The sequence below is a fragment of the Myotis brandtii genome, unplaced genomic scaffold (genome assembly GCF_000412655.1).
Source record: "Myotis brandtii unplaced genomic scaffold, ASM41265v1 scaffold111, whole genome shotgun sequence".
NCBI classification, from domain to species: domain Eukaryota; kingdom Metazoa; phylum Chordata; class Mammalia; order Chiroptera; family Vespertilionidae; genus Myotis; species Myotis brandtii.
Window position 1 is genome coordinate 4,762,896 of NW_005353789.1, and position 18,631 is coordinate 4,781,526.

The 18,631-nt window shown below is 40.2% G+C and overlaps 1 protein-coding gene across 1 annotated transcript in view; it reads right to left on the bottom strand.

Annotated features, from left to right (window-relative positions):
* FRAS1 (Fraser extracellular matrix complex subunit 1) overlaps nt 1-18,631 on the bottom strand; it is a 466,232-nt gene that overhangs the window by 167,257 nt on the left and 280,344 nt on the right. The window contains exons 24-28 of the mRNA XM_014544766.1: nt 17,372-17,512; nt 16,307-16,447; nt 14,648-14,788; nt 11,019-11,289; nt 7,526-7,610 (exon numbers count right to left, since the gene is read on the bottom strand). Of these exons, the coding sequence (XP_014400252.1) occupies nt 7,526-7,610; nt 11,019-11,289; nt 14,648-14,788; nt 16,307-16,447; nt 17,372-17,512 (779 nt within the window). The remainder of the gene's footprint in view (nt 1-7,525; nt 7,611-11,018; nt 11,290-14,647; nt 14,789-16,306; nt 16,448-17,371; nt 17,513-18,631) is intronic.

Here is an 18,631-nt window from a genome sequence, read left to right on the forward strand (position 1 = left end):
GTGTTTCTCAATGTGGTGTATGAAGAGCTTTGCTCCCTCAGGTCAAGAATATAGAACCTTCTCTTCATGTAGATTTAACTGCTTTATAAACAAACAAACAGGTTTTTTTTTTGGAATCAACAAAGATTTTTTGAATGTATACTTTGAGTGATACATCTTAAAGACAATACATTGAACAACTTAAGCAAGTCCAAAAAAGGTGAAACCCTAACATGTGATAAGGATTTATTTACAACATAGACTCTTCTTGAGAAAAATAAACATTTTTTGTGCCATTGATATTTATGATTCTCACAAACATCCTAATTATCAAACTGTATTCCTGCAAGACAACCATTGGGAGGAGAGCTTTAAAGAAAATTGAAGAAGGGTTCAATGGGGGGAAAACAGGTCATATGTAAAACTTTTAACAATAAAGATTTTTAAAAATAACGAAAATTGAGGGAAAGCATAGCAAGGCTTTTAGCTGCACAGGAGCCTTTCCAAGGTCAGACAGCCAGAACGGACTCTCAATAATTGAATTTTCCTTTCGGTTCATAAGCATGACACTCGGGGGCTTTTAACATCAAAGCATTACCCAGTTGCAGAAAATAACTGTTCAAACAACAACAAATGAGGTCAGAAGGATCATCAGATTTATTGCCAATGTGGAAAAAGACACACGATTTTCAGAGATGCCTTAATTAATAAAAAGGAAGGTAATTCTTTGAAAGCCCAGCGGTGGAGAGTAATTCGCCAATAAGCTTGACTTTTCCCTGCCCACCACACTTTTACTTATTAAAAGCTGAACTGCTTTAGAATAGTACATCTAGCAGACTTGGTTTTGCTAATCCACCCAATTAATGAAAGCCTGCTGTGCACAGCATTCTTTATTACTTCTTAATCTTTTTTATTTCTTTTGCCTCCTCCCTTCAACAGAACATGTTTCAGCACCAGTCCTGAGTCTGTTCCCTCCTCAACCACTCAATAAAAAGGCCTGGAAGGTGACAGTCAAGTTTACTCCCTGCCAGGCCAAGCATAAAAACATAATCTTGGGAAGTGATGTAGAACTCGAGAAACAAGAGTGGAACCAACAGTGCCCATCCTCAGTCCCAAACGGGCTACCCCAGCACCAGCAGAGATGCTCTGAAGGCTTCTCATCTGGTGCAAGAGATCCATTCAAAGGCAGGACACAGGCACTCCATCCATCTATCTACCTATCCAATAAAAACCTACTAAACTTCTACGTTTTACCTGGCTCAAGAGAGTCAGACTGAAATAGTTTCTGCTCTCACAAAGCTTCCTTTTTCTACCTCTTCTTCCTTTCCATCAATCTTACCAGGTTACGTTTTCTGTTGAACAACACCAGGATTAATTTGTATATCCATTCACTAGGAATTAGACCTAAATCCCTTGGCCATTCCATTTAAGCCACCAGCTAGACATCAGCCCAGTAACTGGCCGCACTCCAAATTTAACACACAGGTAGCCTCAGGGTAAGGACTTGGATGTCCATTTTCAGAAATAGCTATCAGATGGAAATCACTCATGTCTGACCTCACATCTACTGGAAACTATTAACAGTTGGGCAATTTTTTTCTTCGTGGGCTCCATAAGTAGACTTATGGTTACAAATAGCTTCACTTGTAACAAGATGTGCTGAGCCCAGAGGGAAGATTTCAGGAGGTTTCAGGCCTAGACTGCTTGAATAGGACATTGAGAAAATGACTAACTTACTGTATCCATTCAGTCCATTAAGGGGATAAGAAAATATATGACCAAAATATTGAAAAAGATGGACTAGAATGAAAAGACCCATGAGGTTAAGTGTGAGGAGCTGGAACGCACTTGAATTGAATTCTCAGTTCCAGCGCTAAATGCATTTATGAACAATGTTTTAAGCCTCTAAACATGTTCAAACTTCCATTTTAGTTTCCTCTTTTGAAAGATTAGACATAATAATTGCACAAACATCCTAAAATGATTATGAAGATAAAATGAAATAATTTACATTAAGCATTAGTGCCCAATAAAGATTAAAAAACAAAACAAACAAAAACATCTACCACCCATAGTAAAATTTCCTTTATAAGAAATAAGGTCATATAAGTTTTATTCTAATCTTCTTTACTAAGATATTGTAAAGATTGGTAGAATAAATAAGAGGAAAAATACTTTGAATTCCTTCAAAACCTGTAGTATATGTTTATAAAACATTATCAGTATTACAGAAGCAAATTTATTAGTAGTACATCCAGATGAATGTTGGGGCTCTGGCCACTGGTTTCATTACCCCAATTCATTGGCCTATAAACCACTAGTTCACCTGATGGACAGGTAAGCACAGCATGACAGGGGATGAGAGATGGCAGGGGAAGGAGGGATAGACACCATAAATTGCAACATGACTCTCAATATAACACCACAAGGATTCTCAAATTCTGTGCTTATGCCTTACTTATACAGTAAAACTCTATTTTTCTTTCTTTCTTTTTTTTGTATACTGAAAGCAGCAAAAATCCTAGAAATACCCTTCAACCTTAGGACTTCAACCTTGCACACAAATTACTGTGCAGGACACTGAACTGAGCTCCACACATGGAGACTGAAGCCACGATAAGGAAGGCAGCTGCTAGGGTTGCACTGAAGTCTTGTAACAATCTTTGAAAAGAAACCACAAAAGAAAGAAAGGAAACTTTCTGTGTCTGTATAGACTTCATCTCTTCAGAACTAAACCTCATTTCCCAGGGCGATTGTGAGAGGGTGATAATTAGGATTAGCTACAAGGTGGCTATCTGCCAACTCTGTCTCATAATCAGCCTTCAGTTACTCCCATCTATCTCACCATCCCTGTTTTCAGCATCTGAAAATGAGACAAGAGCCTGAGAAACTAGAGAGCAGACAATCTTAGATTCAGATATTCACCTTCATGAGGATCAATCACAAATTTTGAGTGATCACTGGTGAGAAAGTGACAAGTGATCAATCTCCTTAGCTGATCACTAATGACCTTTCATTAGGTACCAATATTTGGAATGAAAAGTTTCAAAAAGTTATGTATCTCAGTCTACCATTATGGAAAGGGCCATTCTTTTTATAAGAGAAAATAGCTTCTAATGAAGTATCATCAAGTAATAAATGGTTTAGAAAATATTTTTCAATAGATCTCTTAGATTTAGCTCACTATTTCCCTAAAATATGATAGCTATCCCAAGAATCCTATATAATAAAACCCTAATATGCAAATCGACCAAATGGTGAAACGACTGGCCGCTATGACAAGCACTGACCACCAGGGGGCAGACGCTCAATGCAGGAGCTACCCCCTGGTGGTCAGTGTGCTCCCACCGGGGGAGCACTGCTCAGCCAGAAGCTGGGCTCACAGCTGGCGAGCACAGCAGTAGTGGCAGGAGCCTCTCCCACCTCCGAGGCAGCACTAAGGAGCAGTCAGCCTGGCTCACGGCCGTTGAGTGCAGTGGTGGTGGTGGAAGCCTTGCCAGCGTAGGCCTGCTCAGCGGCCCTAGGCCAGCAGGCGGACATCCACCGAGGGGTCCCAGACTGTGAGAGGGAGCAGGCCAGGCTGAGGACCACCCCTCCCCCCCGCCCGAGTGCATGAATTTCGTGCACCAGGCCTCTAGTATTTTATGAAAGACATGAATGAAATTTTATAAAATGGTTACATATTAATTTTAACATTATAGAAAAAAGTATAATTGTACATTAAGCCCATGATTTCACAACTATTGTTTATTAGGATGAGGGCACAGTAAAATAGGAAGTTGATTCAAAGTAAATAACAGGGCAGGTGCTTTCACATATGGCAGAAACATACAGAAATAGCACAGGAATGACTCAGGCTGAGAAACACTGCTTCTACCCCATAGGCCAATGATTCCTATCATAACTAAGAAAGAGTTCCCACTCCTGCTTCTGTGGGCTAACAGAATAGCTGAACTCATCCTTTTTGATGCATTATGAGACCTGGACTATGAGCTTCACATATTTCATGAACTGTTTTAGAAGAGCAGACAAGAACAGGGGTGCATTCGATTATGATCATGCTTAGGCAGGAGACAAAAGGATCCGTGGACAATGAAGCACTTTTATGGAAGCAAGTCAACATAAAGATTTAAAAGTTTACGTTTTGTAGAGAGAATGGGGCCAGGTTTTTCAAATCAAAGGTGCTCCTAACAAAATATATACTGCTCCTGGGATTGGGTAATATGTTCTCTTCATCTTTGAATGTCCTAAGTATCCCCATAATAGGTGCTTAACAAATGAAATAAATAACCACCCATATCTTTATGAAATTAAAAAATGATATCATCAACAAAACTTAACATCTAGGAGAAAGGAAATGGTACCTTTGGGAATGACACGTACCTTGGGTACAATCTTCACGTGGAACAGTATATTTTGGAAAGAGTATCCATCATTGGCTTGCAAGACTGCAACATCAGATGTGCTATCCAAACCATCGTGAGCGTAGTAGAGAAGGCCCCTGGAGACTTCATCCAGCCGGAACTGATAGACAGGGGTTGCAGAGGACTGAAGTGTTTGAAGCAATTGGCCATGAAGTGGAGGATCCAGCACTTCAACTATCACATCCTGTGGATTGTCATCATCTCGGATGTCAAGCAGCTGGGTGGTGATGGTTCCCCTCTCTCCTCTCCTAATGTGGAGAGCCTCATTTCTCAGTACATAGGGGGGCTGTGGAATGAAGGAGAAGAAGAGAAAGAAAACATTGAGCAGGAAAAGAGAGGACCACCCAGTGGGCTAGATATCAGTTGTGTGCAACCTAATTGATATTTTGATGCTTTTTACAGAACTTTAGATGTCCTAGCAAAGTGCCAAACTATTGCATATTCACAGTATTTGTCAAAGATAGGGTTGGTCATAGGAATCACAGCAAATAAGGTTCACATCTCTGATTCTGGAGGCATCTCTAGCCACTTCAGGACTACAGTATTCATCAGAGGCCACTAAGGAGAACTGCTTGCTTCTAAATCTTTGAAGTCTCTGCTGTCTTGAGTTATACCACATCCCCTTCACTGTAACTGTGATCAGATCAGGGTCAGGCAACCCGGTCAGTTGTCTGCATCCAAGAGATGCTAAAAGACATATGGAATTTTTGCATTTGTGTTGGCAGTTGAGCACTTCATTCCAGTCCATGTTGCAGCATGCTGACTTTGAGTAAGATAATTTTGCATTCTGAATTCATGCTATTTCTGGTCCCTCCCAGTAATTTTCTTCAAGCTGTTTCATTCATATCTTGAAGGGACCCAACCCAGCTCAGGTTATAAATCCTGACAAGATCCTGATCTGAGTAAGGCAAGCACCTGGTTAATTCAAGTGGCACTGCTCATATAGCAAATTTTACTATGTTTCCTTAGGATTATCAGGTGTGCTCTTACCAACTTGAGTAAGCAGATAAAATGTTCCTTCACAAAGATAAAAGTTAATGAACCGTAATAGAAAAAATCCCTGAAAAAAAATATATATCAAGGCCAGAAGCCAAAAAAAACATTCTCTCAGTTTTTTATATCCTCTGAAGTTGAACCATCTAGGACTTTTCTCAGCACATTGCCTTCTTTAATCCAAATGGCTTTCTTTTAAAACTAGCCCTCCTGACCTCCTGGGAATTTCAATATCTATTAGAGTAATGTCTAATGAATGCATGATTATAATAATCACATAATGGGAAACTAGAAAATAGCTACTGAGAATTCCCAAGTGAAAACTCAAAGTTGTGATTCTACACATGGGAATGAAAGGCCTCTTGGATTCTAAAGAGAGAAGTCAAAGGTGATATCAAAATCCATAAATGGAAAAGACTGACTTAACTTACATGAGAAAAGGCCATGGAGCCTCAAGACCATGTTCAAATATCACAGAAATGTAAAGGAACAAAAATAAGTTAAAATTCATTTCTAAAATCCCATTTTTGAAAAGTTAAAATGATAAAAATTTCTCATAAATAAAATAAAAACGTGCCCTCACGATCTACTCACTTGATTTCAGGAAAACAACAAATATCAGGGAATCATCAGAACTCACCATCTCAGTGAGAAAGCCACTTGCTTACACCTACACTAGGCCTTTTATTCACATGTTTAGCGTAACTATATCACACAAACAAAAAGAACAAAACAAAACTCCTAAGCTTAAGTACTGAAAAACATCTAAGTCAATAAGTCCTGAGGCTTGATGTCACCCTCTGGCCCATATTTACAGAGATCACATTTTAGCTACAATTAAAACAAAATTCATACTCTTAGCTCAACTCTGAGATCAAATTAATTTAGGACCAATTTCTAATCATTCCTTAATTTCAGTCATCCCTGAAGTGAGAATGCCATCAAGAAGAGCTGAGCTGGGCTGCTCATATCATTTGGCAGCCGCTTCTGGTTCACAGTCTATGGTCCTTTCATTTTTGGACCAAAGATATAAAAATATCAGTTTAAAAACAATGACCTCATGTCCTTCCTTGAATCATGTCTAATACACTCCTGAGATCTGGATATTTAGGTAGCCTTGGCTCCCCATGATGTCCCTTTCTCTTGCCATTCACAACTTAAGAGTATATCTATCTTCCTGCTCTCTTTGCACATTTCAGATGTTCAAATTCTTAAGCCCAATTACTCAGAGTTTCTACCACTATATGTATTCTGCACACATAAGTACAACTTGACAGAGATGAGTGATGAGAAGAGAAGAATCATCACACTGAGTTTTACAACAGCTACCATGATTTCCTCCGACCAGTGCTTGGCTGATGACCCACAGGCACAACATTTAAGAATATCCTTAATAAGATCATCTAACTACTGCCAACTAAGATAAATGCAGTCTGGCTGAATAGTAGATAGGCAAAAGTAGCCAACATAATCCCATACCCATGAGAAAGAAACATTTACAAAACTAACTCATCTAAGAATAAGGAAAGTCTTAAGAACTAGAACCACTTCAAATTATTATGATGCGAACCCGGGACCCCTCAGTCCGCAGGCCGAGGCAAAAGTAGCCAACATAATCCCATACCCATGAGAAAGAAACATTTACAAAACTAACTCATCTAAGAATAAGGAAAGTCTTAAGAACTAGAACCACTTCAAATTATTATGATGGGCTAGTTTCCTATTCAGTATAGCAAAAGATGGCACCATAATCTAATGATCAAGAACAAAGAATATGCATTCAGAGTTAATGAGCACAGATCTTGGCTCTCTATTGATTAGGTGTATCCCCATAAACAAGTTACTTAAGCTCCCTGTGACTTAGAGTTCTCACTTGTAAATTGGGGATAATAATACCTCATGGGGATGGCATGAGGATTAAATGAGAAACACTACAAAGAGTATTGCAGATGTATTAGTAATGGTTGCTGCTATTGTTATTGCCTAGAAGCATTAAAAAATTATTTCAGGAGAAAACTGAGACAAGATTAATTCAGCTCATTCATTTATCTACAACTACAAGAAATCTTTATTGGTGCTTGAGAATTGGTAGACACATAAAATTATTAATAGTGTGGCATTTTTATTACCTGTGTTGAAAATGCCTGTATATTGATCAGCTGTGGCTCAGAGAAGAACTGCTGGTCACTAATTTTCAGGGAAAAGTAACCTTTCCTAAAAGAAATTCCAAAGAAGAAATGAGAAAATGCAACCATTAAATTAGTCATTAGATTGACAATGATTAAAAACATTTCCAGGATATGTGCATGGATGAATTTGAATCAAACCACTATAGTAATATAACATTCATACTATAAATAAAAATGACCAGATAAATATGAACCTAGTGAAATGCAGACAAAACTATTGTGTGTTCTTAGATCTCATTGTAACAATTATATAATTTTTCCCTATTTTTCTAAATTGAATCTATAAAAGGATGAAAATCAGTTTTTGGGCCAAGAAAGGTTAGTAATATATTGTAGGCTAATGGTAAATAAAACTAAAGAATGAAAAAGGAATCTTTCAAAACCTTTGAGTAGATCTCAATGAGTCCCTATTCCCTGCAAACCCTCTTGCCAAGTCCTACCCAATTCATATGAGTGGGTCCCAAATAACAATATTTGCAATGCTTTCATTACATAACTCTATCTGTCCAGCCACACACATGCAACATTTAATGTAGACTTGACTAGGGAAGGATGTCTGATTATTGACTATTGGGAAACCATAGTGTGGATGAGGATGTGGAGAAAGCCGGTTTGTAGGAGAGAGGTCAATGAAGCCTATGAGCCAAGACACAGAGACAAGAGAAAGAACCGAGTCCTGCTTCCTGGTCCTGGTTCTAGCTTCCAGGCTGGCCCTGGGGCCCATTGCCCTTGATGTGTTTGAGATCTAGGCCACACCTGCAATGTTACAACACACCTTACTATTTCCTTAATCTAGTTCAAGTTGACTTCCTTTACTTACAACCAAAGAATCCTAATTAAGAAAACAAAATAAGGCTCACTCTTTGTTGTGGTTTGTACTTCTCATAAAGAGTGTTGTTTCAACAGCTTCAGAGACTACTAGAAGGAAAGGTAGGAGTTGCCCGCTTCAAGCCAAACCAAGCACAGAACTCACGGTGGCCTGATAAGACATAATTAATGTATATGAGAGGGTTTGAATTCTGGTCTATGGTGGGACCACTGTTTTCAAAGTTCTTTAAAAGGTATTCTTGGAATTAACTACCAATACATGAAAGAATGTGGATGGATCTCAAAAGCATTACGGCAAAAGCCAGAAACAAAAGATTCCATACTTGCTGATTCCATTCACATGACATTTCAGAAAGGGCAAAACTACAAGGGTGAAAACAGATCAGTGTTTACCAGGAACTGGGGAAGGTAGTGACTGTAAATGGAGTTTTGGGGGTTTTATGCCTTGAATGTGGTTGTGTTCTCAAGACTGAAAGACAGTATACATTTGTTAACACTCATAGAACAGTAATTTAAAATAGGAAATTTTATTAAATGCAAACTGTACCTCAGAAAACTTAATTTAAAAAAGTTTGCTGTATTCCCTCCAATTTTATTTTTCCCTTCATTTTCTGCCCCATTTAAATCCTGCTCCTCTCCATCCCCACTTACAGCTTTCAAGAGAATACAAATGATGGGCTAGTTACTCCCAACCTACTGGGGGAAAATGATTTTTTGTTGGCAGTGAGCTTCCAATAACTGTGCTCAGCATCTCAGCAATGGAGCTTATCTTGTCTCCTATGACTATATTTACAATCTGTCTTGTACTCCACAGGAGCATTCCAACCCTAGAGGAATGCAATCCTAAAGAATTCCGGTCCTAAAGAATCAGGGTCAGTGTTTGCACGGGGGGGGGGGGCAAAACCACAAACCTGTGTAGCAGGTTGTGTCTTTTGTTCTTGTATCATTCGGAGACATACCATTTCCTTTTTTCATGAGTTTCTGCCAAGCCTGTTTCTTTTACTATTCCTCTTATTCTTTCTTTCGTTTAAATTTTTAGATAAAGAAAATCCAATGTTAAATGTGTACCCCAAAAAGGTGCTAAAAATTTCCTAAAAATAGTTGCCATTCTTTGTCCTGTTTATGGGTACAAAGCTGACTCTGTGAGGAAATAGATGATGAGAGATTAAAAAGGTAAGCTTAGAGAAACAAGAGGTTTTTCACTTTGGTTGTCTTTGAAGCTTAAAGTACTTTATACACATTTCACAAGTGATTCCAAGACAAACAACTACAGGTGTGTGTGTGTGTGTGTGTGTGTGTGTGTATGAGATATGCAAACATTTAACTATACTTGCAGCAAAAGGAATGCAGGAGATGGAGCATGAGTTTGACGGGTGATTCTATAGCATCAAGTACTAGAGTTTTAAGCACCGTTTATAGCAATACTTCTGCATGCCTGCGGAGATGGAAGCATGCCCATTATTCCTACTATTATTAAGACAGAAATCATAGTGGCTAAAGGCATGGGCTGTGGAATCAGAAAGCCTTGGGTTGGAGTCTGAGCTGTGCATCATAGGATGCAAGGCCTTGGGTAAGGTTACTTTATACTCTGAAGGCCTGGAGACTGGGAATACAAATATACAGAATTTACATAAAGTAGTTAACACAGTGCCTGGCTAATAGCTAGTGTTCAGTGAATGTTACTTGCTCTTATTTCTGTAAGAGTTTCTTTGCTCACCAGCTCTCAACTGCAAGTGGAGAAAGTGCCATTTGCTTTTCTCCCCACCTATGTCCTAGCCCAAACCTTAAACAAAATCTCAAGTTTAGTGGTGACAGTAGAAAATATTCACTGTTTCCTTATCACTATTCCCTGGGTATCAACTCCTTGTTTACAAATAAACTAGTCTGAATTTCCTGCACTAACGAAGCAGAGCAGGGTGAAGGATAATCCAAGAGGCTAATCTTTGGGGTGCATTCTCTGATTTCTGCTTAGTGGAATTACTCTGCTAATTACATGGCTATATTTGCTTGGGTTAGTGTTAACATTCAATTGCATTCCTGAAGCATATGTCAGCTGGGGCGGGGAAGACAGCCAGAAGTATGCTAGACATCAGAGGAAAACTGGATCAGGCTTAAATATTAACCACAATTAATCCCATAAAGTGGATAATAGAAAGTAAACTGTGACTCTTTGTTTCCTTCCAACTCTGAAATTCTAAGACCCATACAACACCTTGAAAAGCATGCACTCTATCCTCCAGCCACTCCCCCCTCCCAGTATATTACAATAATGTTGAAGAAGCAGCTGGAGCATCTGGGTGTATAACTAGTTTTGTTTCTGCTGGGCCAGAAAGCTGGGTAATTGTACCAGGATCTTTCCTGTCACATCAGAGAATTACCCATAATTATGTGATAAAATGAAAATGCCTCTAACAGAAGCACACTCTCTGAGCAATTACAGGGAAATGATGACAGGCAGCTGAAAGCATTTGGCACTTGTGGAGTATGGGTCTTTCTCAGAGGAGAAGGGGATAACTGTGGAGAAAAGGGGAGTTTGGGGGGATGAGGGAGGTGCAAAGCGCTGGTGGAAAGGAGGCAGGAGGAAAACAATGGAACACGGAGTCACCTGGGCTTTTCTTTGCTGTGCACAAAGCGCACTTTTTTCTCATTCACATCCTTCCAGCTAAAATGGCCAGCCTTGTCGAGTTGCACCTCTTTCCCATTCCTCGAGAGCACTAGCTGCCCGTTGGTGGGCGTGCTCACAACATGGAACAGGAGGTCTTCGACCCTGCCATCCTGGTCTTGGACGTTCAGGAGGGAAAAATCCAGTGGCTTCATTAAACCAATGGCCAGGGTGAGAGAACCATTCACATGAAGACCAGGAGTGTGTGTTCTGCCTGGAAAACATGGATCCAAAGGTCAGGCTTGGTAATTCACAAATTAGGGGTGTGTGTGTATTTAAAGAAATAGGCTTGCAATGTTCATTCAGAGAACTACAAAGATGAGGCTCTAGGCTACTGTCCACCATAAGCTTCCTTCTAATCCAGTGGTTCTCACTGTGGATGCACAGGGAAAGAACACAGGCTCTTTTACAGGGGTGGGGAATGTCCAGCCCGAGGACCAAATAAGAAATCATTTGGCCTGGCCCTGCCTAGGCATTAGGGGTGAGTTAATTAAATGTTTGACCAAATATCGCAGGCTAATTTTTAAGTTGATAATTTTGTATGGCCCACGAATGATGATATAAATATCCAAATGGCCCTTGGCAGAAAACAGGTTCCCCATCCCTGTGTTAAACTATAAAACTCCTAGAAGAAAATAAGGAGTAAATCTTTGTGAACTTGAATTAGGCAATGCTTTCTTAGCTATAACACAGAAAGCACATGTGACAAAAGAAAAAAATAGATATATTAGACATCATTAAACTAAAAAAAAAATGTTGTGCTTCATCAGGACACCAGCAAGAAAGTGAAAAGATAGCCCACAGAATGAGATAAAATATTTACAAGTCAGATATCCCTGAAACTGAACTTGAATCCAGAATATATAAAGGACTCTTCCAATGCAGTAAAGACAACCCAATTTTAAAATAAGCAAAGAATTTGAATAAGCATTTCCCCAAAGAAGGTATAAAAAGGCCAATGAGTACAATGAAAAGGTGCTCAACATCATTAACAATCAGGAAAATGCGAATTAAAACCACAAAATGATGCCACTTCACACCCACTAGGAATGATGGTAAAACCTGTTCCTGAGGATGTGGAGAAATTAGAACCCTCATATATTGCTGGTAGGAATGTAAAGCAGTGTAGCTACTTGGGAAAACAGTTTTGTAGTTCCTCAGATAATTAAATATAGAGCTACTATCATATGACCCACCAATTTTGCTCTTGGACATATCCTCAAGAGACTTAAAAACATATATCCACACAAAAACTTCTACACAAATGTTCATAGCAGTATTATTCATAATAGGTAAAAAGTGGAAACAAGCCAAATGTTCAACTGATGAAGGAATAAAAAGGTGGTATATCCACACAATGGAATATTATTCAAGCATAAAAAAAGAAATGACATACTGATACATGTTACAAATGGAGAAACTTTGAAAACGTTATGCCAAGTGGAAGAAGCCAGACATTAAAGGCCACATATTGTATGACTCCATTTATGTGAAATGTCCAAAATAGGCAAATTCGTACAGACAGAAAGTAGATCAGTGGTAGCCAGCGGCTGTGGTGAGGGAGTGATGGGGGAAGACTCCTAATTGTTACTGAATTTCTCTTTAGGGTAAGTAAAGTGTCTTGGAATTAGATAGTGGTGATGGATGCATAACTTTGTGAATATACTAAAAATATATGAAATATCGCTGCATTGTATACTTTAAAGGGCGAATTTTATGGTATGGGAATTATATTCAATAATAATAGCAGTAAAGAATCACATAGGGATCTTTAAAACAATACTGATACTTGAGCTCCACCACCAGAGATCTTGACTTACAGGTTCTGGGGTGGGCCCTGCATGATTTTACAAACTCCCAGGCAATCGATCCCAATAGGCTCCAGGGTTGAGAACCACAATCCTAAGACATCTGTCATATCTGGCCATCAGACCCACCAAGGGCAAGAAAAGAGGTAAGTGTTTAATACCACTGCTAGAATAGTACCAGTTAATCTCCATTGAAGTAGGATTATCAATGGCTTATATTCAGAATTCATGTGAAATATACACACTTTGTTTAAAAGTTTTACAATCTTTGTCCACAGGAAACATCCGATGGATGAATTAGGATTTCTGACCATTCTGTCTCCTGCGAGTTGTTTTGCCTGGACTTGAAGGTAGGCCAGACAGGACAGTTAGCGATGCCAACTTTCAGGGGGACTTCTTCTTTGTAAGATTACTAACGAAGGTGAGAGTAATTCACATTCGCACATTGACTAGTATTACATCCTAAGAGGAACAAGCTGACTCTCAAGTACTTGTTGTTTCTAGAAGGATCCCAATAAAATAAGACAAAGATACTTTTTCTCATGTGAAGTTTTAATATCTTTAGAGGTCAGAAATACAGAGATGGGAAATATGACTGACTGCATGCATTAAAGTATGCCTCCTGTTATTGATAAAGGATACCCAAAGCCAAGGAATGCTCAGCTCTAACAGAACTCCCAAATTTTATTCCCCTCTAAAACTTTTGAGGTTGAAAATTAAGACAATTTAAATTTGCTTCTCTTTGTTATATAAAGTGTTCATTGATATTTTGGACAAGACTAGCTCCACCCTTTTAACTTGTTACCTCATTCTTTTTTTAAAAAATATATATTTTTAACTGGATGGATGAGAAAATCAACAACCTATGCAAGAATCAGGAAGAAATGAAAAGTGATATAGCTACAATCAAAAACACCATGGAAAGTTTCAACAGCAGACTAGAAGAAGCAGAGGACCGAATTAGTGAGTTAGAAGATAAGGCAGAGAAACAAGCTCAATCTGAACAGCAACTGGAGAAAAAAATTAAAAAACAGGAGGTCATTCTTAATGGCAAACAATATGGCTTGAAATCTATTTGCTTCAAATGTATGAACCTAATGGGGCAAGCTCCTCACACTATTCATTATTTACTTATAAGTTATCTCCAGCATGTGCACAAAGGATGCACCATTGCATCCTGGCATTATCACTCTACAAGTTTATATAAATATAAATAAATTATATCTATATAAGTATATATGTAATTTTCTGCAACATAGTTGTAATTCAAGAACATAAGTAAGTTTTATGCCAAATTTCTGATCTGACAATTGACTTTCTATTTATTTATTTATCCTCACCCGAGGATATTTTTCCATTGATTTTTAGAGAGAGTGGAAGGGAGAGAGAGAGAGAAATATGAATGTGAGAGACACATCAACTGGTTGCCTACCACACACGCAACTAAAGTACATGCCCTGGACCAGGAATCAAACCCAGGATCTTGGTCTGCAAGGCAACGCTCTAGCCACCGAGCAACCGGCAAGGGCACAGTTCACTTTTTAAAAAGATTGCTTCTTTATCTTCTCTAAAAAGTTTAGAAGTTGAGTTTTCCCAAGCTCTCACATTCTATAAAGATTTCCTTATTCCTAGCGGCACCGGTGTTTTCCCCAGGAATGGGAATCCTGCGTTTTATACCACATGAGTCCACTGCATGTGCACACACAGCCTCTGCATGTAGAAACTGCAGGTGAACTCATCAGCCACCAGTGGAGAAGTACTTACCAGCACATGTTTCGTTAGATGAGTGGGCAGAGAAGCCAGGAACACAGTTGGAAACGCAAAGGCCACTTTTCAGAGAGAACCCATGGTCACAGCGGTGACACCGGCTTCTGTGGCTGCACTGCAAGCACCTCCGAGGGCAGGCTATTGAAGAGAGGACACACTAAATGATGCACAACAAAGGCACGGGCACCCAGCCAGGGCCACCAGGGTAAAGCAAAGAAGAGTGAGAGCACAAGCACACATGGCCGCCAACTGCAGCAAAAGAGAATTCCAACAGTCTCTTACAGAATTTCACAGAGAGCTGATCAACCCTCGGAAGGGAAGTGATAGGGAGGAGCACTCTTGCCTTATACACTGTGATCTGAAAATGTTTCACATAAATGAATTGTTTAGAAGTTAACCATATTGACTTGTAAGAGAGGCAGTTTATAGTGATTAAGAGCATAGGCCTTTTCTGGGTACCGTTCCTCCGCTACCACTTACCAGCTGCCAAACATGGGTAAGTTCCTCTAACAATCTGTGGTGCAAGTTTCTTTTTCAAAAAATGGGGAAACTGATAGCACCTAATACAAATGATTGTTGGGAGGAATACGTGTGCTATGTACGTCGTGAGTAGAACAGTGCCTGGCACACAAAAGGGCTCAATCGCCCTACAACTATCACTGCTACTCTCCTATTTTTTTTAGTTATTATTATTTTAAATGCAACAGGTGATCAAGCTATTTAAAGGACCATAGATGATTTCTTTGGGTCAAGTTAATAATCTAGAATTATTTTTCTGCTTCGGTAAATAAGATTTTGTTAGAGAAATGCAGCACAGTACAGTTTAAAAGGCACTGGATTAGAACAAAACAACTTGGGTTTAATATTTTATTTTATGTTGCCCTCCTGTTTAATACTCTTAGCCTCTTTGATTTTCCTGTGTGTGTGTGTGTGTGTGTGTGTGTTGTTGTTGTTGTTTTTTTCACTTGCAAAACAGGATTCATAGTGCCTGCCATATTTTACCAGGCCATTGTAAATATCAAATGATACAATGCTGATGAAGGAAATTTGGTGAAGTATAAAATGCTAAGCCTGGGTAATGGCATTACTATTAAATGTCAGGTGTTCATTAAAGTGGGGCAAACAGTACTAAGTTTTGACAGAAATGATGAGAACACACTAAGGAAACTCTCCTCAATAACTCAATAGACAAGGTAATTTAGACTCTGGGCTTAACTTTAGTTTCATAATAAAAGATTAATGTGTCTCACTAACGTATCTCCAGAAATTCTACTCTTCAAGGATATTATGGCAACTATCAGGATCACTGGTTATTTAGTCTACACACTGAAAATTCTATGCTCATATCTACAGGGCTGATCCACTCTTAATGGGTATACGTAAGCTTTACATTCCATAAAATATTGGCCTCATTTCCATAAAGACTGTTAGGGACAATATTGATTTGTGCAAGAGAATTATTGGCCTGCTCTTCTATATTCCATTTAACCAGCAATTGGCGGAGTGCATGGGAAGTCATCAATTGCTTAGGCCAAGCTCCCTGGGTTTTCATGCTACTTCTGATTCCAATTCTCCTTGGTTACCTGAGGACCAGCACACCTGAATAGCTTGCTCCTTTACGTTTTTCTAGAGAATTCAGCCTGGTTTCCAAGTTACCTGCACATTTGTGACTGGCATGATCTGCAAAGTATCCCTTCCCACATTCCTGGACACACTGGGCTCCCAAGAGGAGAAATGGTTCCTCACAGCGGGTACACTCCTGGGGACCTTGGCACTGGAGACAGTGGCTGTCACAGCCTGAAAGACAAGTCAAGTTGACAGGAATGTGTATGGCTTTCCCAGGGGCTCCTGGTCCTGACAGTGAGGCAGTGTTAGACAGCAATGAGCGATATAACCTTGTGGCTGGGCAAAGCTGCAGACAGGAGCAAGGAGTCGGGCTCCTGGTTGAGACTGTCATACTTACCAGCTGGAGGACAGAACTAGTTACTCCACTTCTCTGAGCCTCAGTGGTCTCTCCTACAAAATGGGAGTGGACATACTATCCCCTTAGCTCCCTGGGTGAAGATCAAATTAAATAATGGAAAATACTAGGCAAACTAGAAATGAACAGGTATTAGCCGTTATTGTTATTAACTAGTCCTTGGCTCTCTGTACCATTTTTGCTGAAATGTCAATCTTTTCCTGACTCACCCAGTCAGTTATCAGAGTCTCTCAACAATGCTCCCAAGAATGTTTTCTGGGCACTTTGGGTGGGCATTTCAAGGTCTGAAGATCTTGTGGAGTTAAATTGAGGCTGACGGGGTCCTGGACCAGAGAAAGGTGATGGTGAGATATAAGCTGTATGGAGGGCTGTGGGAAACAGATGGTGAATAATGAGGTCTGTCCATGTACTCAAGGGACCAGAGGACACAGACCTTTCCATCTGGAGTGCAGGCCTGTTCAATTTTTAAAGAAACCCAAAAGTAATGGCCCAAACATACCTGTTCCATGGCCATACATTCCCATTATTTCCACAGTGCCCTCAAATTTTAGGAAATGTATTTGGGCACCAGAGAAAGGAAAAAGACATTTTCATTATACCAAAGAAAAGTTCTCAGAAAAGAAACCAGAAATTAGACACAAAGCCAGGATGGGAACCAGCCACAGGGTCCTTCTCAGAACAGCACAACGAGAAGAGGCTGAAGCTTGGATGAGCACAGAGCAGGGGCTCCAGACACTTACCCTTGCAGAGGCCCGAGTCCCGGTAGAATGATGGTGCGCACTGCTCCACGCAGGTGCTGTCCTGGAGAACGTAGCCATCCATGCACTGCAGGCAGTCTGTCCTCAGAGGCCCGCTGCACGCATTGCAACTCCAATCACACTCTAGAAAGAAAGGCCACGTTAGACCAGCTTCCTTTCTTTCCGCACCTAATTTATGAGGATACTGCCTGCAGCTGCAAGGGGGAAAGTGAGTCCCACGTAAGAGATGTCAGACAAGTGAGCTCTAGCGACTCTACTGATAGTAGCCCGGGCACTTCTCTGAGGTTTAGTGTTTCCTAATGATGTTAGACATGAGCGTGTACATGGATCACTCCTGCTCCTGAGCCTGTTTGTCAGTAGGGCTGCTGAGGAGCCAAGTCAACTCGATCTTATTCCACAAGCCCCCAGTTCTTTATCCCTGAGTCACACATCTTCATGCAAAGACTGCTGTAGGGAATGGCCAATTTGCAGACCCCCTCCAAATGCTTGAGAGAGAAAGGATGTCAGAGAGTCAACTAAGAATGCATCTGCTATCTCCATGATCAGCCCACAACTCTCTACTTCTCAAAAATCAGGTGCTGACCAACAGGACAGAAAGAACCAACAATGGTAGAGTTAGACAGGGCATGAAGGACCTGTCCAGAATAAAAGGCTTACTGAAGGAACAGACAATCTCACGTAGAGCAGAACCGATTCATTTACAGGTTCATCCACTCAGCCAGCACCTGCAGGATACTCAGCACTGAGCGAGGGTGTAAAGTGAGAGGTGTAGACCCTGCCCTCAAGGACCTTATGTTCTAGTGGGTCCCAGCCCGAGATGTGGCCCAAATAATCCAGTGGGGTTGTTAGAAACACAGGTGGCCCAGTCGGCATGGCTCAGTGGTTGAGTGAGCGTCGATCTATGAACCAGGAGGTCATGGTTCGATTCCTGGTCAGCGCACAGGGCCAGATGGTGGGCTCCATCCCCAGTAGAGGGTGTGCAGGAGGCAGCGGATCAATGCTTCTCTCATCATTGATGTTTCTATCTCTCTCTCCCTTCCCTTCCTCTCTGAAGTCAATAAAAACATATTTAAAGAAATAAAAGAAACAGGTGATCAGGCTTGACATCAGAACTACAGTCAATCTCAGAGGTTGAGGCAAGAAAAACATGTTGCTGCTGCTATTGCTTTGTTACTGTGATTACTATAGCTGTCGTTGCTATTGTTTTAATGGCCGAGGCAGTTCAGATACAGTCAGAAAACT